The 26,991-nt window shown below is 33.7% G+C and overlaps 1 protein-coding gene across 2 annotated transcripts in view; it reads right to left on the minus strand.

Moving 5' to 3' along the window:
- Positions 1–69: 69 nt before the first annotated feature.
- Positions 70–26,991, minus strand: part of LOC105146409 (uncharacterized) — a 41,099-nt gene continuing 14,177 nt past the window's right edge. Inside the window, exons 3-20 of one of the 2 annotated variants that reach the window (XM_087403759.1) lie at positions 20,990–21,172; positions 20,233–20,492; positions 19,769–20,023; positions 19,502–19,687; positions 19,003–19,265; positions 17,869–18,323; positions 17,598–17,720; positions 16,698–17,165; positions 16,155–16,443; positions 15,506–15,691; positions 15,339–15,422; positions 15,182–15,247; positions 14,979–15,056; positions 14,388–14,895; positions 5,622–10,676; positions 3,924–4,092; positions 3,657–3,797; positions 70–2,686 (exon numbers count right to left, since the gene is read on the minus strand). In XM_087403759.1, the coding sequence (XP_087259885.1) occupies positions 2,235–2,686; positions 3,657–3,797; positions 3,924–4,092; positions 5,622–10,676; positions 14,388–14,895; positions 14,979–15,056; positions 15,182–15,247; positions 15,339–15,422; positions 15,506–15,691; positions 16,155–16,443; positions 16,698–17,165; positions 17,598–17,720; positions 17,869–18,323; positions 19,003–19,265; positions 19,502–19,687; positions 19,769–20,023; positions 20,233–20,492; positions 20,990–21,172 (9,221 nt within the window). In that variant the 3' untranslated portion in view covers positions 70–2,234. Of the gene's footprint in view, positions 2,687–3,656; positions 3,798–3,923; positions 4,093–5,621; positions 10,677–14,387; positions 14,896–14,978; positions 15,057–15,181; positions 15,248–15,338; positions 15,423–15,505; positions 15,692–16,154; positions 16,444–16,697; positions 17,166–17,597; positions 17,721–17,868; positions 18,327–19,002; positions 19,266–19,501; positions 19,688–19,768; positions 20,024–20,232; positions 20,493–20,989; positions 21,173–26,991 lie in introns of both variants that reach the window. The other variant, XM_087403757.1, reaches the window with a different exon arrangement.

The following is a 26,991-nucleotide window of genomic DNA, read 5'->3' on the forward strand; positions in this document are numbered from 1 at the left end:
TATATCTTACTATAGCTCATTACCTTTATTATGATCCGTTTTTTAAGAAATACACAACAAAGACGTATATGTGGTTAAACGATGCTTTTATTTCACGTACAAAATAAAAATCTTCGATACAGTTTACATATTCTTCATTGATATAACATGTCACATTGTGACATTCTTGTTCATGTTCGCTGAAAAATTTTCTTTAATAAATCGAAGTGAAATAGCTTTATGTAAAATAATGATGCCAAATTTTATATTACCTTTATTACAACTTACAACTTAGTTTTTAAAAATGTATAACAAACAATCATATGTGAGTGTATGTGTGTAATTGAACAATTTTCAGCTTTTATTTCATATATAAAAATTTTCAATCTACACACAGATCCGATGTACTTGACAAGCCAATGAAAGTCTACTAGTCAATGAAAGTCGAACAAAATTTATCGTATATTTTTTTAGCGAGAAGACTTATCGAATAGGAAGAACTTTATCGAAAAAATTTACAGATAAGTTAGCGCTAGTACGAAACGCAGAAAGTATATTTATCTTATACACTACTTATAACACTTAATATTTACATAAAACAGACTTTAACGATAATATCACCGCTCTGTGTTTTCGTTCGATTATATGGCTATTGCACAGTCGTACAATAAGTAGACGAAATACGTTGAAATGATTGAAAATAGCTCACTTCGTAGTCAACGACTATAAATGAATTAGTTTTTTTACAGGCCACTAATGATTTTACAAAGATAAAAAAAATTTTTTAATTTTTATATGAAAGCCATTAGCAAACTTCTATTTGATATGTGTGTATATATTGAGATACTACTGTACTTCTAGCCAAAAAAAAGAGAGAAAGAAATTTTTTTTATGAAGAAACGGGTGGAATTATAGCCTTTTCACTATCTGTTTCACTATAACTGGATCAAATGTATCTTCAAATGAATAATCCAATTATTTCACGCTTGTTTTCTGATCATATAATTCTATACTGTAAAATAATTTTGACGATGATTTCTTTAGAATATTCTTATTCATCATCTTGTAACGATAGTAAAGTTTGTTAGTCTAGTAATACCATTTCAAAGTAATACTATTTTGAGCTACATGCGTGAAAAGAGAGTGAATTAAAATAGAAGCGAAAAAAGTCATACATATGTATGGTCAAAACGAATATTGATTTAATAATATTTTCGCATAAATCTTATAATTTCCAGTTCGAACAAATTGCACCGATTATTTGTCGGTCTTGAAACACTCCAGTTAAGAAATAACTGGTTGAATTGACATCGATATGATAATTTCGACGTTAATTTGATGTCGTTCAACAGCTGATTGACAATCATTTATCACTGGGACAGTCCTAAATAAAAATTGGAATATGTAATATCACAAATTATAATAATTAATAATTAATTGACAAACGAATAATAATCTGATACTAATGCATATCTTAAAAAATGCTGTGAAAAATTTATTAAATTACTTGCCAATTTAATTTGTAATATTACATCTCCAAATTCAGTTTGCTTGAATTGGAAATTATAAGAGTCACACAAAAATCATAAGACAATCTGCTTTGACCAAATATGACTTTCTTAGCTTATTTTATTGATCATTTCTTGGTCGATTTACACTTACTATTAATAGAATTTTTTATATTTATTTTGCAATATTAGGAATTCCTTTTTCTTAATTTTTAAGCCAAGTGATTCGCCGTATCCGAAAGTTCGTCTTCCGAGATGTCACAATGATAATCACTCGACAGTCATATATTTTCTTAAAGATATTCCACGTATAACAGAAATAAATAGTGTACTATTTAGGTTGTATTCCAAATTTACTGCCAATGCTAAAAATTTATAATCTACGTTACATATACTACAGATTCTCAGCATTGAATGAATTTTGAAATACAGCCTTAATATATAAATATAATTAAAAATAATAAATTGACAAACAATAAATTGATAAAGATATAAGTATAATTAAAAATTATCTACATAAATGTAGAGAAAACATAAAGTTTGCGTATTTAACTCTAAGAAATAAAATTGAGGTTGTTCAATTGTATCGATATTAAACTTAATTTAATACTTTTACTATCTTTTTTCAGTTTGTAGTGTCACGTAATAGAAACAAAAGAGAGGGAATTCTAGGAGATATTGATGTAATCGAGCCTATGCAATAATTTCTTTCTGTCGAACTGTCGAGTGATTGAAGCAAAGCCTCTATTAGTCCTTACAACCGAGACCGGCGGACCAATTGCAGATACCGCCGACCGGATCGAAGGACAGCTTGTCGGGACAAGTGTATTCGGTTCCGATCACCTGACCGTTCACCATACGAGCGCAAGTGATGAATTTTTTACACGAGTACGGATGCGGGAAGTTGCCCTGGTCCATGCAACGTATGGTACCCTTACTCGTGAGGAAGAGTTTACTGTTGAGGACAGATTTACCGATGACACTCGGCACCTCGTCCTCGTAATAATCATAGTCGATCACTGGCGGTCTTCTGGGTCTTGTAGTCGCGTTCACCGTAGGCCCGTCTTTCGTCTGAGATCTCTGGCGGCTTCGAAAGTTCGTATCATACCTTGAAACTGTCCTACTGGTCGTAAGATCTGTTCTAGGTATCACGGTGGTGCTTATCTTGCGCCTATCGACATCCCTTAACGGTGTTCGACCTAGTTATAGAACCTGATTAGTCTTTTGTCACTTCGATATTACTAAGAGGACAAGCAGGTCACTGATTCCCATAGTGAGAGAGCGCGTCGAAGTGAAAAGATCGAAATTCATTAGTAAAACATCAATCAATGATAGATGAGAGCCAATAGCTGCACAGAGATTGAAAGACGAAGAGACGAATGTCTCGATAACCTTGTCAGGAATATCATAAACATGTATGTAAAATCATGTTAACAAATCCGATTTAGAATGAGTATCAACGAACGGTACAAAAACAGTTATTCCTGAGAAGGTCGATATTTTACAACCAGCCAACCATTTAAATCCTATCATTCGATTGAAGGATTCATGCCATGTACTGTCCAGTCTGTCGATAATGGCATGAATTCAACGATTAGTGATTAATTCGCTTAGCAAAGCCAAATTATGAATAAACATGGCCGTAAGAGAGAAAGAGACGATATTGATAGTATGCGTGGAAATTAACAATTGCATTAGTATAAACGGCTGACATTAATTAAGACAAATTCGGAAGAGAGCCGCGTATAAATCGCGGAATTGCGCAATCGAAAAAGGAATAGAGAACAAAAAACAGATGATAGAAGCGAAAATCATGAAAAAGATATGCGTAATGAATGAATTATTTGATTGAATGATGACGTTATCGCGAAGATTCCGTATTTTTAAGAAGACAGTCTTTTGAACGATTAGCTAGCGTCATACGATTTGACATAAATCGAGGAGCTGACAAGGCAGATTATTAGGGTCGTCGTTAAACAATTATCAGAAATGACCTCGAAACGAAGAAGCTGACCGCGACGGTCTTGAAATAAATCGATTGCCATTAAAAACGCATAGCTACCCGATGTAGTCCGTGAAGAGAATGAAGTATATGATGAACTTAGTATATGGACTTCAGATTAGAAGAATTAGAAAATCAGATGGCGTGGTCTAACAAATATAATGTACCAATGTCTGACGTCGAGGACGGCGGGTCCGATAGCGTCACCGCGAATTCTTGGGCGCGGATGCTTTGATCGGACACGTCTGCATTCTGATCATGCAAGACGGTAGCCGGCTTAACATAGGACTCGGTGCCTTCGAATGCGTCTGAAAGAAGAAATGATTCGAAAAAAAAAAATAAAAATTTAAACAGGAAAGACAAAATTAAACTTTTTAAAAAATATGGGCTAGAAATAAACGAAGTAAATGAATGCTACTTTTAGGTGAACCTACCGACGAAATCTATCCTCGATGATATTGTGGTCTCAACCGGTCTACGTCTTCGAACTGTATTCGATAAGGTGTTGGTTAGCGGAGCGATCGTTGTGAACGGCGTCGGTTTCCTACGTCTATTAGAATGTCCACTTTCTGAGTTGCGATTAATTGATTTATCGTTCGTCACCTGCTCGAGATACAATTGATTTATATATTGATTTATAATACTAGAAATAATACAAATCGATATCACAATATTACAATATCGTCAATCCAGTTAAATGCACACACACACACACACACACACACACATATGTGCATTCGCACATTTTGACAAAGCAAAGCTCTTACGATAGATTCATGATAAAGATAAATGAGAAACTCTAATATCTCAGACAACACAAATATCTAGAAGTTTTTTAAAATATTTAAAAAGTTTTTCATTTATATTTATATCTCATTTATATTAATATCTATTTTATAATCCGTATTCATACCTCACTTTATCGACAAATGCGTGCATTTAACATGTAGTTCATGTTACATATGTTAAAATTTCAGAAACAAATATGCACATTTATCGAAAGAGATATGAATATGTTTTTTTAGTTTTTTTTTTATTCACCTTATCCAAAGTGCTTTTTAATCATTAGAATATTCTTCAAATATCTTTTACATATTGTAAAAGATTTTTAAAATTTTTCAATCATTCTTTTAGAAATACTTGAAATATCTTTTAAATTCTTTTAGATTCTAAGTTACATTGGAATTTTGTGTTGTTTGCGATGTTCCACGTGTTAAGATATTAATCATTGATCTAGATATTAAAACGTTGAAAATAACTTATCAGAAAAAGTAAATGGACATTCACAAAAATGCGCGCTTTTTGAAAAGATATTTGCTAATGCTAGGAAGAAATAGCAAATGAAGATATTCCTTAATCCGTTCGCGTCCCAAAATATTTGCTCAGAGAGAAAAATTAAGTTTCCAAATTTAATCCGGAGTAGATAGGTTTTTAATAGTCAGAGGAAAAAGAGCGTTTTCGTAGGCGAGTAATATGTCTTAGAAATATGATGATAACGTAGTAGCGTATAAGATGATAATGTAACTCCTTTTATTTCACGGAAAATATTTTATTTAGATCCAGTGAGAGGCGATGATCGAGGCTTTGTCAAACTGCCAACTTCAAGAGAAGCCACTAAGTTATAATCAATTATAATCGGTTCCTTCCAAATTAATCATTCGTATCATGTTCATATACCATTAATTGATAAATTATATTTTGATTTGATATCAAAAAATATGACGATTATCAGCAATCGAACGAATGATTATATTAAGCGGTTGAAAGTAATCTTCATGGCACTGCCGCTTTGCATTATTCTCTAAAATCTTTTCGAGAAGTATACCGATCGATTAGACACCAAAAGCAGATTCAGAAGAGATTATATGTTGAGTAAGAGGTATCTTCAGGTGATTTGAAAGTAAGACGTTAAATGATGATTTCTGCGAGAAAATTATGCTTCAAGAGGTCTTTTGGTTAGCGTCAAGAAGAGGTGGTGGTACTCATAGTAGTAAGTCAGTTCTACTAGGGTTCCTCATTAGTTTTTTGCAGCGTTTCGTTCTTATGTTTCCGTTTTGGTTAAGGCAACATGCGATCAAGAAAATACAATGTTATCAATTTAAAGTGGATCTTCGACTTAAAGCTGCACTGACCTCGAGCGAAAATCGATCAGTGTCCTTCTCGACCGGAACAGACGTCCTCGTGATCTGCGACTCCGTGTCTTCCTGTTTGGTCATCGCCTCCTCTTCCTCGGATTTAGAATGCTTCATCATCTTTTTCTTGTCGGGAAGATTATTGCCCATATGAAGATTACTTAAAAAGTGGAACGTGTTAAGTACTTGAGAATCTTTCCTAGCAAAATCAGAAGCGACAGTTTCTTCAGCTACTGAATCTCTTTCCTTGGATGTAAACTTGACACTTTTCAATGCATCTTCCATTCTTCTTTGTGCGTCTTCTCCGTTAAAAAGATTCTCGTGAAGGTTACTTGAAAAATTATGTTGAAAATCTTTAGCGGAAAAATTAGAATCAGAATTTACACTCGTTTGTTTAATTGTTGAATTCTTTTCCTCGGATCTAGGCTTGATGCTTTTCAATGCAACTCTCATTCTCCTTTTAGTTCCATGTTTGACAGGAAAATTTTCGCGAAAATTATTTGAAAAGGTGTCTCTAAAATTTCCATTGATGAAATTAGGATGATCTACAATCATTCCTTCAACCATTGAATTCTTTTCCGGATCAGACTTAAGTTTGACGCTCTTTAATACAACTCTCATTCTTCTAGTCCTATATTCAATAGGAAGATTCTTAGCGCTGTAAAAATTATTAGAAAAAGTACCTTGGAGACTTTCATTGGTAAAATCATCTTCTGTACTGGCTTTTTCAGTCTTTGTCTCCTCTTCTTCAGATTTAGATTTAATTCTCTTAAATACAACTCTCATTTTTCTTCTTGTTTTTTCCTCATTAGAAAAATTCTGACTTATGTTATGATTATTTAAAAAATTATTTTGAAAATTTATTTTATTGGCAAAATCAGGATTTGTTTCTTCAATCGTGGAATTCTTCTCTTCAATTTTAGATCTAACATTCTTTATAACTCTCATCCTTCTTCTTGCGATTCTTTTGTCAGAAAGATTCTTATCTGCGTAAGAACTTTTCGGAAAATTATCTCGCAGATTTGTATTGATAGAATCAAAATCTACCCTCTCTCCTTCGATTAGGTTCTTTTCCTCGGATTTAGGTTTATTTTTCGGATTTTCTAGTTTAGAAAAATCCTTAACTACATAAAGATTATTTTGAATATTATCTGGAAAACTCTTATTAGCAGAACTAGAATTGATACTGATGTTTTTTGTTGTTAACAAACTTTCTTTAGATTCTTTCAATATAACTTCTTGTTTTTCTTTGATATTTTCATTCTCATAATGAGTTTGAAGTGTTTCATTCTCAATAATGGTAGATGTCTGAAGAAATACTGTTGTTTCTTCTGTGGGTAAAATGGTATTCGTTTCTTCCTTGATTCTTTTCTTTAGTACAACTTTCCTTCTTCTCATATTTTCTACCTGATTATAAGCATGATCAGTAATATTTTGAACATCAACAGTATCGTGATCGGATCTAATAGTATTATTGAACGCTTCAGAATTAATTCTGATTCTTTTCTGTATGATTCTTCTTTTACGATTCTTCTCGATCGCTTTTGAAGACGAAATATGAGCAGCAGGTCTTTGTAATCGTCTACGGTACAATGTAACCTGACGTCGAGGATATTCATTAGTTCTTTGTAATGTTGTAGGACTTCCAAGCCAATTGTTTGTTCGATTTAAAACGCGACGTTTAGCAGTTTTTTGATTGAATTGATAATTGGTTGTGTTGAGTTCCGTTTGATTCTGTTTTTGATTTTCTGTAATCTTTGAAATAGTTTCTTCTGACACCTTTATTTCTGGAGCTGTAAACTCATTCCTCATTGTTTGGGCAGAACTCAATTTGCTAATAGTTGCAATTGTTTGATCTTCAGTTTGACTTGGTATTTTCATTGAAGTTTCCTTAACATCTGTCTTCTGTTCTAACGTTAAAGACTCTTCACTTATTGTTCGTACAAAATCTGATTTATAAGTGTCCGTAGTTGTTCGAATAGTGGAGTTTATCGCAATCAATTCGTCAGTAGTCGCAAAGGGCGTAGGAGCTGTAGATTGTTCTACAGCTACAATCGTTTTGTTAGTAATTAATGTTGTGATTGAAAGGGGAGTTGAAGGAATTTGAGTGATTACTGGAGTAGAGGAATTTTCATCCCCTTGGGTTGACAATGTAGTTGTTGCAACAGATGATGCTTTGAAATTTGTACTAGAATGAGGTTTTGGATATGCTGTCGAAGTAAATGTTGAAGGGATTTCGAACGTTATGGGAATTTTAGTAATTTCAGTAATCTCTGCAATTGTTGTAGCGGCTAATATCTCGGAATTGCTGCTATTAAAATTATTTGAATTTTCGAGATGTATTGTAGAGAATTCAGGCGTTAAAATTGTAGAAACATCTGAATTTGTTGAAGTTATATCTGTATTCGTAATGAGAGTCTTGGGCGAAGTCACAGAATTATTTTTAGATAGAATCATAATTGGCGAGATCTCGCTGGTTGAAGAAGTGGAAGGAATGTTTGTATTTATAGACGATGTAATTACATTAAGATCAGTAGTCGTTGGAATAATTACATTAAGAGGCGTAGTCATTATATTTGTCGTTACAGTATTTATATCTGCGAGATTATTCGTTGTCATGGGTGTAGTTGCATGTATATGTTGCGTGTTCACAGTTGAAGGAATGACTGTTAAAGGTGAAGTAGTAACGGGAATTGTAGCATTATTAACTGTAGTGAATGTGGAATAATTTTTAGTTATGGAAAATGTTTCAGCTGTAACACTTGCAGCTGTAACCAAGGTTGTAGAATCAATTACGTCGTGCGTACTTATAGTTGTTGAAATTGCATCTGCGGAATAATTTGAGGAAGTAATACCAATATTAGTATTTGTAATTTGCACTGTAGTCATATTTGCAGAATCATTTACAATTTCCTGCGCATTAGCAGTTACTGGTCTGGATGTAGTTACGACTCCAGTATTCATTACTGTATTTACATGATCGGTTACAATTGTAGTCTCCGGAATTATATTTACATTTGTAGAAGGAATTTCACTTTCAGTATTTGCTGCGAACGTAATCGTAGTTGCAGGATCAGTCAGAATTGCATTTTCAATTATTGGATTATCAGTTACGAAATAATTTGGAGTAGTTTCAACTTCAGTACTTATAGTTGTGGGTGTATAGATTATGGCAGTCGCAACTGTGGGTGCTTTTGAAACTGTGACTGCTATCGTCGATGACGTCGTAACAGACGCGTTAACTACAGGAACATTCATGATTGTAGGATCATCTGAAAACGTTGAAATATCAGCAGTTGTGGCATCATTTGATGGAATAGTTTTTAAAGGAGTCGCTGCAATTATTGAATTTGTTAAAGTCACTGTCTCAGTTACATTGCTTTCCGAGTCTTCAGTTTTGGCATTAGAATTATTCGTTACTGTATCGGTTACATGATCGGTTACAATTGTAGTAGTCTCCGGAATTATATTTACATTTGTAGAAGGAATTTCACTTTCAGTATTTGCTGCGAACGTAACCATAGTTTCAGGATCAGTTAGAATTGCATTTTCAATTATTGAATTATCAGTTACGGAATAATTTGGAGTAGTTTCAACTTCAGTACTTATAGTTGTGGGTGTATAGATTATGACAGTCGCAACTGTGGGTACTTTTGAAACTGCTATCGTCGATGACGTCGTAACAGACGCGTTAACTACAGGAACATTCATGATTGTAGAATCATCTGAAAACGTTGAAATATCAGCAGTTGTGGCATCATTTGATGGAATAGTTTTTAAAGGAGTCGCTGCGATTATTGAATTTGTTAAAGTCACTGTCTCAGTTACATTGCTTTCTGACTCTTCAGTTTTGGCGTTAGAATTCGCAAGATTATTGTAAACGCTTAAAATTTCAGGAAATGCCGTAAAATCATCGGATACCGTTAGAGAAGTTGTCGATATGGTCGAAGCCGTAGAAAGTTTATTTCTTGAAGCCAAAGTTGAAGCTTCAGTTAAAGAAGCGCTTCTTAAAGTGTTCGTTACGGCATAAATAGAATCGCTCTCTGTTTGTCTTATAGCGTCCTTGATTGGTGAAACGGTAGTCCTATTTCTTTTCTTTACCACTATACGTCTGCCCGTCCACAACGGCGTGATGGCTTCGTTGGATCTATTTACATCGAGGGCGATTTTTCGTCTTGTCGGCGTTGTCGAAGATGCGACGTAAGAGTTAAAAAGTGGCGTCATATGATTAAAATTGTGCAACGATTTTTCTCTCTTGGACGTTGGCTCATCGACAAGAACTGTAATTAAGTCAGATTTTTCATGATTTGAAATCTCAGGGTTTGAGAAAGTCATTGAAGAATTGGGTACGAAATATTTCTCTTCGTGAATATCGATACCTTTGTCGTTAATGATATTTACATTGTCGTCGAGAATATTAGGTCCCGATTCAATCTGATCATTATAAGCGACAGTAACAGTCTCATCAGGCATAGAAACGTCGGAAATTAAAATAGTTTCCGTCTGCTGTTCAACGGGAATATCAGTCGTTGTGTAAAGTGGTGTAGAATTATCCACCAATATTGATGATACATTTTCGCTTCTGGTGATGTAAAATCCACGCATTACTGGATTGGAAATCAGACTAACGAGAGAAATGCCGCGCATTGTCGTTGGTTTCAAATACACCGAATTGGTAGACGTCTTTCGTTCAGTCTCGTCTTCTTGAATAATGTTCGTGACTGAAACTTGTTCATCAAAGTTTGTAACGTCGTCTTTTCTTAAAGTGCGAGATCTCGCTCTGTTTTCCGAGGCTTGTTGCAGCCACGAATCGCCGGTTTCTTCATTTATGTCTCTCGGTGATTGGGTGATCTCTTTTTCACCGTCTTGCGACTCGTCTGTTTCTCTCAACAACTTCTCGACGTTCTGCTGGCTAATATCGTTGTCCACTTCGTTACGCAACAAGTGCAAGAGTACGGATGACGACGTCGTAGCAGTACGATCGTCGTAGTAAGTCGTCGGATAGCCAATCAGTTCCTTCAGAGTCGGCAGCCTAATAGCTTCCGAATCGGCGACCTGAAAATCAGAATAATGCAGCGCGCTTTAATACGGAGGTTCCTAAAGACCTCTCTGTTTCTCCTTGTCCTCTCCCTTCATAATTTACTTCTTTGCAGTCTCCTTCTTTCTGTCTTTCTGTCTATGCGTGAGCTGCGTCAGCTTGGAGGAAAAAAGAAGGAACATGAAGAGGAAGACTCTTTAGTTATCTATTGAAGCGCCGCGAACGTGTCTTGCTTGTTGCGTTAATTTGGATCGATTAAGGAATCATCCTAGGACATCGATAGTGTTTAATGATTATTGTATTTGTGGTAAGTAGAAGTACATCATCGAGAAAGTTATCAGAGATTTCAGTCAAAGATTCCCCTCTGAGTAAGCGGATGAAGAAGGTGCTCGTTATGATTCAGATATTATTGATGATGTGAGGATGATACGTGAAGACGATTATTCAGTCGTCGGTCGTCGTGAGCTATAACGAGTCTTTGTCGTTCCTTTTGATTTACATAGTTATATTTAATGTCTATCTCATAGAACTATCTTAAATATAATATAATTAAATTTTGTTAAGAGTGTTATATACATTAGTGACCTTTAAATGTCTACTAACACTTTAATGTTCCTTCCGATAAATCGGCGATCGCAATTGGTTTCTTAATTACTTAATGGCTGGATCTATGTACATTATCGTTGACTACATTGATAAATAGTAACGACATTCGTATACTATTATTTCGCGGAGCTCTTGCCGGCGATCAGATTGCTGAATACTGACTCGATCTCGATAGTCGAAGACTCATAAGATTCTGTAGTAAATCGATCATTATAACGATAATTGAACTCGCCCTCGATGGGCAAGGTGGATCGCTCGACACCATGACGAACTTCGTTGGCAGGGTCATCGTTGACTCCAGTCAAAGTTGACAACGGAGTTGTTGGAGGGAATTGATCCGCTGGTATCCTCGTGGTCGATGTCAGTGACGAATACTTGGTCTTGATGAGGATCTTCTGCCGCTCCGTGGTACCGGATTCTGTTACCGAGGTTACCAATCTAGTTACGGATGGTTTTACTGTAGTATAATATGGATCAATTAAATTTTGTGAGTCAAAAAAATCGTTGCTCCTTGGCGTTGTTGTTCTCAGTGATTGCTGTTTCCGATGGAAAGCATCCGCAACGTAATCAAATTTTTTCATCGGTATCAAAGTCTCTGTGACTGCCGCTTCCGTACTGGTTGACGTACGTTTTGGATACGAACGTGTTCTGAAATATTGCCAAGTGCTCGTAGAGTCCGGACTCGGCTGCGTAGTTTTTTCCTCGATTTTAACATTATTCCGATTTAGAAGCTTATAACGCATTCGCGGCTGCCGGAAGCCGGATTGTCTCAGCCTAGCATCCCTCGTCTCTGGTGTCTCCTCGGATTCTTCAGGTGCAGAATCTAATGGAGGATATCGCCTCGGCGATAAAGCTTCTTCAGGATCGAATGGCCTCTTCAATATTATTGGAACCTTGTATCGTGGCCGAATCTCGGGCCCGCGAGTAACAATCGGTGTTAATCGATACGTATTATTTTCTGTAAACTCTGTTCTCCCGACTTTACGGTCTTCAACATCCTCAATATAAGCTGAAGAATAATTTATTTGATCTCTTAATGAAGTCGTGGTATAATGTTTCCAGAATTCCGCGGTGTCATCCGAAAAACCATTTGTCGAAACCGATTTGTTTCTCAGAATCGTACCTTTTACAATGTTCTGTCTAGCTAAGTCACGAGATCTGCTTGTATTCTCTTTTTCTTCTCCTTCTTTCTCTTCCTTATATTTAAGATCATCGTAAAGTATATTAACGGTGCTAGAAGAAACTGGATGACGTCCAATAAATAAGTGGTTTTTGCGTTTTGAGAGAATCTCGAGGCTGCTGTTTTCCGTTAATGACAGCGCAGGAACGTATTGGTTGGTGGAGTTCCCTGAAGATGATACAAGATTCTTGCGAATGAACTTCTTACGTGCGTATCTCGAATCGGAACTCGGTCTTGTAGCTGAAAAGGAATCTGATTCCGTCGTAAATGGTGTAGTAGTTGCTTGTGTACGAGTAGTAGCTGAATCTGAATCCGATGTGGACAACGTGGTGGTTTGCACGCGAGTAGTGGATAAATTCTCAGCTTCAGTAGACGGTATTAATGCATCTTCTAAAAACATGCTTTCAGTGTTATAAGTAGTGCCTGTCGCCAACGTTGATTCAATTGTAGTAACTTCGGTATCCATTTCAATTGTTGACCGCTGAATCTCATCAGCATCTGTATTAATCGTTGATATAGTAGCAGTGCTGAAAATATCTGTAACTTCTTCGCCTGATATCGTTGTGGTTTCAATCGCGGGAGTCTCCAAAGTAACCTTCGTAAAACCATCAGGGTTGTAATCTGTAGACAAGGTGGTTTCCGTGACAGTCAAAGTCGAATCTTCCATTTCTCTCGTAAGTCCGGTTAAATCAGTAACAATCGTCGATTCTTCAGTATTTTGGCTTATTAAAGTAACCTCTGTCTGATTAATAGAAACTGTCGATTTTTCAACATCTTTATCGCTTCCCATTGGAGTCGTCGATTTTAAAAGAAGACTCGAATCTTCTTCTTCTTCTTCGAGGGGAACTTCAATCGATGTTGAAGTATTTTGAAGCGGACGTTTACGTTTTATCACTTTTCGTCTGCGAGGCCCTTGAGATGTTTCTTCTTCGTCTGTTTCAATAATATTAACAACTGTGCTCGATGATATCGGTCTCTTTCTTAGGAAAACCTTTCGTTTTCTTGGCGTTCCCGATGTTTTTTCTGCAACATCAAAGGCGCGTTCGGTAGAAACAATCGTTACCAAATCAGGATTAAATTGATGAGTTTCGATGCGAGTGGTCGTTGTGGTAACAGTATCTTTGGATTGGTTGCTCGCATCTACTTTATTGCTAGATATAGTTGTTACATCAATTTGCGTGATTGGTTTCAAATCGTAGATCGGCTGGATAGTGTTGGATTCAACAACGGAATCATTTTTTGCGGTTGATTGATCAACGCCGTTCAACAAATCGTTTCCCTCAATCCTGTCAGCTTCCGCAGAAGTACCTGTTCTGAAAGCTTTTACTGTCATCGATGCTATGTGTTTTTGATTCAAGTCATCATTTACTTTTTGCAACGACTCTTCCACGTTGTTTCTCTTTCTCGTGTACTTCGTTCTGTCATACAACTCGCGATTAACAGTCGGCTTTCTAAATACCCTGATGTTCGTTATTTTATTATTCTCCTCGTCAGATCGCGATTGATACAATGGATTTTTTCTAGAATCACCTTGTGTTATTCTTACTATCGGGCTATCATCCAATTCATTAGCTTTAATAGTTTCTGGGTTATTAACTCTGCTAGGTCTTCGATATCTTCTCTTAACATCATCAGTGGTAACTGTACCAACGGTAGTTGAAGCTGTTGTTCTGCCTCTTTCTCTGTACCTGAGACCTGGGACGGAGTTCGCGGAAACGTCTTGCGTCTTTGATCTCGACGTTGGTGGAGTGTACCTGTTGGATCCCCTGCCACGTAATCTATTAAGATCCTTGCTCCTGGATGTGGAAGTCTCCGCACGTGGAATGTCCACTTGATCCACTAACTCCTCCTCGGTAACTCGTTTGACTGGTTTTGTCCTTAATCGAACTCGCCCCAGAACCGGATTGGACGGACGCGTAGAATTTCGCGGTGTAATACTCACCTTGAACTTGCTCAATGGAGTCGTAGCCGTCGTCGTCGCTTCTAATGAACCGGATCTTCGTCTGGTAAAACCGAACGGTCGCGGTTGCGAAACCGCGGCGATCGTCGATCTGCTTGCTAATGTCGTTGTTGTTGTTGTCGTCGTCGACTGACTTGAACTACTGCTAATTGCCGGCAACGTTGTAAATAAGATCTCCGTCGCCGAATCTTCCACCAGTTTCATCGAGTCAGTAGTGGAGTCGATGTCCGTTCTAGAGCTAACATTAGATGGATTTTCTGGCGGTTCGACACTAATTGTGGTGATAACCTCGGTAGAAGTTGAAGTAGTCGTTGCAGGTGTCGTAGACAACGAAGCGGTCGTACTGACTGTTTTCTTAGATACCTCTGGATACTCTTCTAATCTCGTTGGTGAAGTCGTCTCGCTAATCTCTGATAAAGGTATTATGCTAGACAAAGTTCCTTCCGAAGTTTTCAAAGTGGTACTTCTGAATCTTTGTATATTGGAGTACCTAAAAAATAAATAAGAACGTGAAATGTATAGTAATATAAAAGTATTGTAAAAGTATTGTAGCAAATAATTATGTATAGAAACCTAGTTTTGGTTGTTGATGAATCATTATCTTTGTCTGCTGATTGATTCGTGCTTTTATCTTCTCTTTTCTCTGATTTTCTGAAGTTGTTATAAGAAATAAGAATCTTATAAAGGTAATAAATGTAGCGTAATACATACTTAGATATATATTATACATATAATTATATTATGTTATCCATATATTTACAATTTTTTTCTTGTACCTGAAACCTGAATCACGATTTCGAAAAGGTTTAGACGTTTCAGAGCTTGCTTCATTATCATGTTGTCTAAAAATAATTATTACGTAATATTAATAATTTTTAATAAATTTTTAATAGAACAGAGCGCGAATAGTTGTATCATTGAAAATATATTTACTTTGAAGAAACGATCGGTCGTCGTCTGCGAGTCGATTTTTCCTCTTCGATTTCAATTTCCTTCTCTTCCACGTCATTCTCGATTCTGAAAATTTCATATCGTGAGAGATACTATACAATATTTTTATAATATACGAGATAAATCATTTATTTTGTCAATTATCTTACTTAGATGTCGTGGTGGAAGGTCGCGTTCGTCGAATATTTACGTAACTTGGCGTCACTCGTTGAGTGGATAAGATATCTTCTAACGGGTTACTGATGCTTTTTCCTTCAAAGGAAGCTACATCAGTGTTGTCTTTCTCGTTCTCATTGATATCTTCGTTCTCGGATGAAGATTCTTTCGTGATCGATCTAATCAATATCAGAATCGTAACTAAAAGGTATATGAATTAAACATTTACAATTTATAAAATTAGTTTTATCAACAATTAAATTTAAGAAACAAATTTCTAATAAAATTAAATAAACAAAACAACAATGGGCATACAGAATTGAGTCAAGTATGGAAAATGTTACGCAGAAAATTATTCGTTATAATTAAAAATTAATAGAATCTATTTACTAGTAATAAAAAGATTTTTAATTATAACGAATAATTTTTTGAGCAACAATTTGCTCATTGTTCTTTTGTTTATTTAGTCATTTACAACATTGGTCTCAGTTTAATTTTCTGCTTCTCTTCAAAATTATGATTAACAGAAAGAAAAAATATATAAACTACGATGGAAATTAATTAAACTTAATAAGTATAATCAATATAAAGAAAGTGTGATATTATACACTTTTACTAATAATAATCAAACAAATGACTGACTTGGATCTTTCGATGGTGACATATTGAGGTTTCTGTGATCGTCTGAGACTCTTCACTTCAGGGATATCGTCCAAACCTTCGAACTGTGCTCTTCCTGGTCCATTCACGTAACTGGTTTCCGAGGACGATAACACAGGTCGATGATTACCAATTTTATTCGTTTGGCGATTCAGTACACGTTCATATAAACTACGACTAATCGTAGCCGGTGTGATACTTTCGCTGCCTGATTTGGTATCCGAATTCTTTTCTTGAAATAGCAATTGCTTTTCCAACTCTTCTATTCCTCCTAAAATAAAAGAATTCTTTAAATTATTTATTTTAAAATATAATATAAAAGATTTCCTAGCAGAAGAGATATATCAATATCATAAAAAATATTGCATAAAAATCAATATTATAAAAGATAATATAAAAAAAAGAATATTAAAATTATTAGAGTTATTATTTTAATTGCAGAAGAAGTGTTAATGTTATAGAATCATTAGAAAGTAGGTACATTGTAGTTATATGTACCTACCTGTTTAACAATGTTATACTTACCAGCTTTTTTAATAAGATCGATGAGTTCTTTGATAACCTTTGGATCTTCCTCGTCTTCGCTATCAACTCTTTCTGGTTCACTTGGTTTCGAAGTGGTCGTCGTAGTAGTAGTGGTACTTGGTCTATTTCTGGTGAGTGTTTTATACACGAGTGGTCTCGTTGTTGTGGTAGTCATCGGTTGTTTCTTACGCTTCTCCTCCTCCTCCTCCTCCTCTTCTTCCACTTCTTCGTTTTCCTCGATCTCATCATCCTCTTCTAGACTGTCATCCTCTTCCGAATCGTACTCTTCCGAATCGTACTCTTCCGATTCCACTTTTGTGGTTGTTGTGCTGTGCAAGTAAGTTGTTCGACTTGTCGCGGCCGTAATGGGCGATCTAGTTGTAGAGACGATCGATGTTTTCGACGTCTTGGGACAAATTACGTTACGCGGATAATCACAAGAATCCGCCCCTTTGTTGAATACCAATCCTATAAAAATTCAAAAGGTACTATTACATGACGAATAAGTCAAAAATTTCTGTTCTAGTCTCAGATCTAGCATTAAATGGAAATAACATAACTATTACCCAGAGTATAAAATTATAATATCAATGTTATGTTACTATGGATGCAATCAGAGAAACGCTATTAACACTATTTGTATCATCTTTGTTTTACATCTAACAAATGATGAAGATAGAAGACCCCAACAGCGTTTACTAATACGTCTCGAACGCACTCTAGTACTGAATAATATTTAAAAATTCAAATTTTTTGAATTAATTTTTTATCCGTATCATTTATTTAAATTTTTAATTTATATATATATATAAATCTTTTCCTTTTTTCTCATAAAGTTAAATAATTTAAGAATTAAGAGTTAAAACGTAATAAAAATTATTAATAGTAGAACAAAATTACCTGATGGACAGATGAATTGATGCGCAACTACGCCAAGTCCACCGGGACCACTATCAAGACACCAGAAATATTTCTTGCAATCACGAGGATGCGGGAAGAAGCCTTCATCCTCACATTTAAAATCTGTAAAATATAAAATACGTAGTAGTAAAAATAACTTTGTCCCAAATACTTTTATACATTAAATTGAGACATTCTAAAATCTGAGAGTAAGAGTTTGATTAATCATTGTTTAAAACGTGTTTATCTCGTGATTTTCATGGAAATTTACCAGTTCCTGGATCGGGTGTAGTTGGTGGTTCGGGAGTTGTTAGCTTGTTGCTTATGGATTCCTCATTCTCACCAGCCTTGTTTTGTCCCTTACGTCTGGAATGCTTTCTACGAGTAGTACGATCGGCAGCACCGCTTTGCGTTTTACTCCTGTTTTGACTTTTCGGTCGCTCGGTTTTCTCTGTGACTCTTACAGTGTTTCTACCCTCTGTGTCTTCATCTGATGATGGATCATATGATCTTCTAGATACTTCCCGATCTTCCTGTTCCTCCTTGCTCGCTTGCGAAATGGTACGGTATTTTGGTCTTGAAGAGGATACACGTTTGCTGATAATCGGAGCAGATGTAGTGCTACTTCTTCGGTTGCTTATACTCGATTTACGAGTGCTGCTTTGCGTATTTTGAGTGCGGATCTTTTTCCGATTATCTACTGACTTCGTCTTGTCGATTGTATTCCTGCTGTATAACAATAATAATAATTTTTATGTGTATAATAATATTAAATTATAAATAGAGATAAAAAATATCTAGTATCAAAAATAATATTTCGAATTAGAAAAATCTACATTTTATGTTTTATCAATTACACAAGTCCACAAAAAAAAAATACTCTGTGGTAGGGTGAAGACCCAACTATTTTTATGTATTTTAAGTCGCTGAATACGAATCTGACATCAAAATAGGACCATTCAAGGTAAATTTTCAATCTAGAGCAAAAAAATGATCCATTTTTGACTCATTTTTTCGATCTAGATTGAAAATTTTCCCTGGATGGTCCTATTTTGATGTCAGATTTATATTCAGCGCGCGATTCAAAATACATAAGAAAACTGGGTCACCATCCCAGCACAGAATACTTTTTTTGTATGGGTCCGTATTATCATTTATTAATTTGATGTCTTGTATAGATATTTATAAGATGACTTATATAATAACGTTAATGTGTATAATACAAAACACTATCGTGTCTCTAGATAATTATTATAATGTAATATTACATCTAATACATACATTATATATTATAATTATTATATTATAATATAATAACAGTTAGAGTTTAGAGTGCTTTCTTAAATTGATATTTGTTGCTAATATTTATTATTATATATGGTTATATATACATATATAAGGTTACCTATCCGTAAGCAACGCCTCTTTGGCAGCCTCAATCAATGGATAAGGTCGACCGTGGCATTTCCCACGAAAATCGTCATTGTCTATCGACCAGAACATAATACCTCCCAATTTCTTCTCATTCACATAATGAGCTTTCAATTTGACTATGTCCTCGTCGTCATATCCTACCCATTGATTGTCTTTGAAGGCGTATGGTCCCATGGCTTTTGGATTTGGTTGAACAACTTCCCATTCGTCAGTATCTATTATACTCTCGCAAATCTTAAAACAAAATGTTTGATTTTCAATTTTAAATATATAAATAAAAAACATACGCTTATAAATTTAAATACATAGAATTTTTATATGTGCACTTTCATAAATTTTATGTATTCTCAGATAATTTCAACTGATCCATTATATAATTACATAAAGAACTATACGTAGTATATAAATTCTCACAAAATTATACAAGTACTTAAGATCCAACTATTTCTATTGTGTGCAATAAAATTTACCTCATAATAGGCAAGATAGCCTTTCTCTCGAGTAGCATCTCCTTCGGTACCAGGACCATCCGCTGGCGATCCGAGTTCGGTTGCATCTTGATTGAACAACGTATACGACCGACCATATGTTGGTATTCCAAGAACGACCTTATCTGCGGACGCGCCTTTCTCCAAGAGATGAGTTATTGTATAATCCTGTTAGACATTAATGAAGGCGCCTTACTAATTGATCTGATTCAAATGATAACTATAAGATCTTAATGAGCAAATTCTCACAATAGTCAATTCCGCGTCGTAATTGTATTCATTGTCCTCCTCCAGGGGATACAACGGTGAATGATGATTGACAGCGGGCTCGTACGCTGAGTGATAGTCGTAAGAGAGTAAATTAATAAAGTCCAAGTATTCGTTTAGTCTGGGTACATCGTAGCCTTTGTCGATATATTCGATACCGGCGGGCATCGCCATCGACAGCAACAATCTCGATCTTCCGGTCTTCGAAGATTCTCTCTCAAACTCCTCACGAAGTTCCTATCAATTCGCAATTAATTATTTTATTTAACTTTCCGCAATTCATTTCTTCTTTGATTGAAATAAGATTGCAATCGATTTTTTATCATTTTGCGTTTATCCACATTTCTATCTGTGAACCTTTAACACTTTTTTTATTTACTGAGATTTCTACAAGAAATTTTATATTCTTTTTTCTTACGATGGTAAGAAACGATTGATAAATCTACCTGCACCAAGTCGGCGTAATTGTCCTTATCTCGCGGTTTTCCGCCATCTCTAAACGCTGGATATTCCCAGTCGAGATCGAGGCCGTCGAAATGATTCTGCCTAAGAAACTTAACAGTGTTCTTGACGAATTCCCGCCGTCTCGCAGAATCGGCTACCATCGGTGAAAATCTGCTGGAGCCCTCATTCCAACCGCCGATCGCCAGCATCGTCTTCAAATTCTTATTATAGGTCTTCAAACCCGTAAATTTCGCGTATCCGCCTGTCGAGTAAACATGTTCATTGAAGAGTGAAAGTTAAATATCGGCCAAGTCATCAAAAATGATGTGTTCAGAGTTTGTCAATGTAGTACATTAAACAACTTGATAAACAGAGCACTCTAACTAAACAGAAGCAACGCTGCTTATATTTAGATATAATAGATGTAAAATTAGAAGTAGTTCTTGTTGTGAACTGAAAGTAACATTTTTAACACTTGTGGAATGGTTAACGTTTATTCTTCAATTTTCTTTGTATAATTCAGTTATTATAATACATTAAGTCATTACATTTTTAATAAATTTATGATACATTCATTTTAATTGAGTAGCCATCGATTAATTGAATACACATATCTTCGATAAATAAATAGGTAATTATATAATTATTATAACAAGGCTACAATGTTGAATTATAATCGCTACTGTATAATAATATACTATATATAATAAATTAATAAAATTCAACAAGTCTTGAAATAAATGTTACATATTTTTGTACCTTTCTCGATGTCTTGATACTTGTCGAATGGTTTCAATGCGTTTTCTTTTGTGAAACCTCCGAATGCGTAGATTAAGTGAGTGCAAAGATATGGATTTATGTTTTGAGGGGAGAATTTCGCTGTGCCGGGCCGATACACTGACCAGTTCGTGTAATAACAGACAATTCTGCGTTCGGCAATTCCTAAAAGATAAAAATACACAGTTACAAGCACGGAAAATATATACTTTTTTTAAAGCAATTTTTAGATGTATTTTTCCAATTTTTTTAATATAGAAAGATGATTTTTTAGATTTCTATATTAAATAATTATAATAATTTTTACATAAAATGAAATAAAAGCGTTTTACATAAAATAAGTTGTATACATACAAATAAACCAGATGACTGCTGAATCAACAATATATTACTATCAATAATAGTTAGACCTATAAAATACTTAAACTTACACTAATAGATTTAATAAATATAATATTGATTACGAACAAAAAAATTTAAAAATATTAAAAAATAATAATTAATTACTATTGATTAATTGGTATCTAAAAGGTGTTTGGTTAAAAATATTTATCTCTTATATTTGACATTTTTCGAAAGAAGAAGAAACGAGGTCGCTTTGTTTCACAGTGACTGCTTTTCTGCTTTCAATAGAATTCTTTTGAATGAAGAGAACTATGACAGATGCATCCTGGTGCATTGAGCCTCGCGCTGCAAGCCGCGAAAAATTTCGCTCTCTGGTGTCATCTCTCAATAGCATTCGCGCGTGCTACCAGCGTTTTCACCGCGACCGCTAAACGCGCGTTTACGAGATCGTGAATTAAATGTAAGCGCGTCCCAGACGCACACGCCTGGCTCTTCACTATATTCGCATTAAAGCGTGCGTGCACACACTCGCGAACGTGAGGAGAACGCGTAAACGCCACGAGAGAAAACGTTGTAACAGGGAGAAATTGACACGCGATTGGGACTTTCGTTTATGCGAAGAAATAGCGTTCGGCTCGCATAGCCGATTCTTAAAATGCATTTCTGATATCCGACTAGACTTCTTCTGACTTATATAGAAGAAAAATATAGCAATTTTTGAAAATATATATATGTATAATTTACGATAGACAGTGTGATCCGACGTCAATAGAAATTCAGACAATGCAAAATAAAAAGTATTTTCTAGAATTTATTTTTTTTCAAAAGCATGCACTTACTTGTAAAAACAATAATTTTTTACGCAACTATGATAATAGCATATAATTAATTTTATCTAAAATAATACACGAAAGGCAAAGTTAAGTTTTCGAGATGTATGTAGGTAAATTGAATTTTATTAAAATTGTATTGTTTCTAACAATATTTTTGCATTAATTAACTCGTATTATACATTGTTTTACATAGAAAGTAAATAAAAGATCTCGTTACATCCAGTTATATTATTTTAAATTGCTTTTTGTAAAAGCTAATCTCCTCGAATTATGAGTCTGATGATAATGCTCAACTTTTTATAATTCACAAACTAAGGAGGTCTTATAAAGTCATGATTATATTAATTGCATTAGATTGTATTATTGCGGATATCATTACAGTTAATTTAATTTCCTTCAGCAAAATGTTACGAAGATCCGTAACGAGCCACGTAATCCGATCAAAAATGGCATTGCGAAAGCGAGAGACAGTATTACGAGACGGATATTGTTTCTCTCTAGCCGTCCAAGCGGTTAATTAGTCGAATGCGTGTATATCTATGCATGAAGAAGTATGCATCTCGTTGCCCCGCTTCGCACGTGCATAATCGCCCACGAAGGCTGACTTTGATGGCATGCCGAGAGTTCGCGTCTCGTACGGTTACACGCAATGAGCACTTTCGAGCCGTTCGCGAATTATCCGTCGTTGCTTTCACCGATCGTGCGTGAAACGAGGCCGAACATCGTGTAGGAACAATTGTGTAGAAACACGAGCAGTGCCTGCAGATTAAAGCTTATTACTGACCCTGACCGCAGGAATCAGGCGACACTTTGGCGAGGTCGATGAAATATCCCTGGGCAACGATCGAAACCGAAGCGATTTCGACGAGCGTTTATCGAAGACTTACATATTTGTGTAAAGGAAAGTTGAATGCTATCGTGTATTAATTGTAATAATAATGATTAATTGTAGATTACGTCAAAGCGATCTACCATAAACTAGAAATACTTTCGAAAAATAGAAAAAATGAGAATTTCGATAAAAATTTATACACAATTTCATTTTTAGTATAAATAAGTAGGTGTCACTTTCTAATCTTTAAAATATGTAATTATTTTGCACATAAAGAACTAAAGTGTACGAATTACTTTTGCAAGAAACTTTCCATTTTCTGTAAATATTTGTAATTTGAAATTAATAAAAATAAAAAAAAAAGAAATTAAAAAATTATTTTTAAACGTATCATTTAAATTACTTTTTGCCCAGAGCAATAAAATTTGACCTAAATTATACCGGTTTTAATTTCCTTTAGAGAAATTCTAAATGTACAATTATTCAAACAACATAAACGTTTGAAAGGAACCATAAAGACATGCAAAACGTTCATAAAAATGTTTATATCATGTCCTAAACTTCTATAAATCTTTTATATAGATATTTAATAGATATGTTTTATATAGATATTTAAATATATAATTTATATTGTTAAAATAGATATGAATTTGTAAAATAATTTATTATTATTATTATTTATTTTAATTTTTAATTATCAAAGATTAAGATAAAGATTAATTTCGTTGAACTGTGATACGTTCATTAATTTTGTACCTACATACGTGCATCATATTCTATCTATTAATTTTTATTATATTATATTTCATTACTTTACATTACATTTATATTATAATCAAGTCAAGAAAAAGTAAGTCTTTTAAATGTAAAATAATTATATTTAAAAAATTAAAAATAGATACTTATTTATACTAAAAATAAAATGTTTACATATTTTAATGTGATGTTAATTAAACGTGTTAACTTTTCTGTATTTTATAAATACCTACATAAAATGGACAATGTTGTAAAATTCAAAAGCTTTAAAAGTAATGGTCAATAAATTGTATTACGGTTTAATCATAAAATGGTGATCAAATAAAATAGCTAAATTAAAAAACCCTTACAATATACATATGTATATATATATATATATATATATATATATATATATATATATATATATCGAACACAAAAACGCATAAATATAATATTAATAATATAATATATATAAGCCTAAAATTTATTAAAAATCTAATTAAGGATTTTGGAATACATCGAATTAAATATAGTATATATTAAATATGTCATATTACATCTTTAATTCATAAATTTTATTGCCTTCATAAAGATTATTGTTATTTATTAAAATATTTGAGAATCTCTTTCACCGCAACAACGTTCACCAAGAGAGTACTCGCAACCGAGCTCGCAACAGTCCCACGCTATACATATATCGGAATTACAAACAATATATAATAGTATTTAGCCATGATACATAATAGTGTAGATAATATCAAATAAGAGACTTGCGATCTCTGCTCTTGCTCGTGATCACGCGTTTTTCCGGATTTGCCCGTCGAATATGAGAAAATCACGAAGTGGTTTTATACTTTAATCACGACGTGGAAAGTGTTATTATTGAAAGCATATAGACTGCAAGGTGGAAGTTTCTACGTATTTTGTTTGTTCTTGAGCATTATCGTTTATTGTGAGAAATATTACAGCTTATTCTTTATAAGATTTATAAGAATATTAAGTGTAATATTAACTGTAATTCTTTACAAAGTTCAAAAAAGGTTAAATAATCGCGTGAATATTAACAAACTTTTGAACAAAAATTATAGTAGCTATTTCTTAAGTATTTTATCAATTATTTTAAATCTATTTTTTTAATTGTTTTAATCCTAGCTGTACACACTCTTTTTTCTTTTATATACACATTTGGGATTCTAGGATCCCATCCATATTTGTTACTATATAACCCCCGTAATACCATAATAACTCCATAAAAATGGACATATTTTAATTAATCTTTTTTCAATCGATGGAGAATTGATTAAGTCCATAATATATAAAAGTCGATAAAATTAAAGAACTTCAAAATATATAGATTCAAAGAAAAAGAAAAGTTCAAAAACGCGAAAAAATCTCGGTTTAGCAAATTGCGTTGAGGAGTTTCTGAGACCCCAGTATAGCTAGGGTTAATTTTATTTTAATGATCAAACATTTTTATTTTTTATTTTAATTTATCTTTGTAGCAATAAAAGAAATAGTATATATGACATTTATTTTAAAAATCAAGTATCCATTAAGAGATCTGTTATACAAAATTGTATTAAAATCATTTTTTAAACAAGAATATGTTTCTCTACAGAATGTTTCTCTGTTTTTTAATAAGAATATACAAGAGAGTATTCTAACTTAAACATTAAAATGTCTCGAAAACATTTTCAAAAAAAAATTTAAATAAAAGTTGTAAGAAAACCATTAAATGAGTACTTAATAAATTCTGGATCTGGAAACCACTTTCAGTCCAACTGAACCAAAGGTCCACGTGGATTTTTTCGATAAAAACGTTTTATTGCAGATTCATATTCTATTGAAAAAAATAAAGAAATTTTAATTCTAATAATTTTTCGCTCTTCCGACAAACGCAAATAGCGCTAATGTTCTTATTTTAAAACACGTTCTGACCATTGAAGGTCAATCTTATAACAAATTTATTGTTTTCGAGATATTTTGGTGTCTAAATCAAATTAGGAAATCCTATATATTAAAGAATGTCCATAACTTTATGTAATTTTTTATATTAAATATTCCATTTTAAATAGAGAGAGAGAGTGAGGGGGAAGGGAGAAAGAGAGAGAGAGAGAGAGAGAGAGAGAGAGAGAGAGAGAGAGATCTATAGAATAAATTTAAATTTGAATCTAATATTAAGATAAATTTTATTTTAATGATCAAATAATCTCTAAAAGTGTATACATATAATTTACATAAAATATATATAATTGCTGTATTAATTTTTTTTATTTATATTGTAATATGATTAACAATGAATTGTACATATTACAAAAATTAAACGATCAATTAACTTTACGTTGCCTTTTAAGAGTGCCTAATAACAAGCCTTTGATGAAACTTTCGATCTTTTCCCGGAACTTTTGCAGGAAAGCGAATGGCCGCCCAGACAGCTGGAAAAACTAGTACTTTACCAGCAATCCGAGAGACCCTTTCGTTTTCTTCGCGTGTCTCATTCCAATTCGCTCTCGATTGCAGTGTCGATTACTTTCGTGCTATGTGGAAATGATTATTGCTTTGTTCCCAGAATGCACCAACAAACAGATAAATGCTGAGAATTCGGATAAATCATAGCTTTACAGTTTCTTTCGCAAGATGAGGTTACATTGACAGTACACAAACGCTCTTGGAAATTTATTGCAAGTTGTAATTTCTTTTTAATATTCATATAATTATTTTCCGATACCACGCAAAATCTAGCTGTTGTCATTATTTCGTATAGTATTTTTATAACGTTAAATTTTTTATTGTTACTATTACATAAGTATACAAAGTATTCCTTAAAGATCAAAGAAGATCGGATAAATCATATTTCAGAAGGATTTTCTACTTTATTGCGATATTTTTTATAAAGTTTTTCTTTTTAAATGGGTAAATATTTATCAAAATTAAAAGAAATATTAAATTAAAAAATGAATCATTTTAATTAGAACATTTATGACTATTGTTGGAACCAAAATTATCTTAATAATTTAATTCGTTCTCTTTTTTCGAAATATAAAGACATTTTTAAAAAAGAATAAAAGATTTTTTTATAAATAAGTGCCATCTATTTATTTATTGGACAAAATGAATAATGCCTGTTCTGTCACAAGTGTTTCAATTAAATTGACGTCTTATTTTTTAATTTCGATTTTCTGAAAATGCATGGTGTACACAATGCATAAGATTAAATAGTTATGTTAATATTTTCA

This window comes from Acromyrmex echinatior, chromosome 3, assembly GCF_024713525.1.
Source record: "Acromyrmex echinatior isolate Ae372 chromosome 3, ASM2471352v2, whole genome shotgun sequence".
Taxonomy (NCBI): domain Eukaryota; kingdom Metazoa; phylum Arthropoda; class Insecta; order Hymenoptera; family Formicidae; genus Acromyrmex; species Acromyrmex echinatior.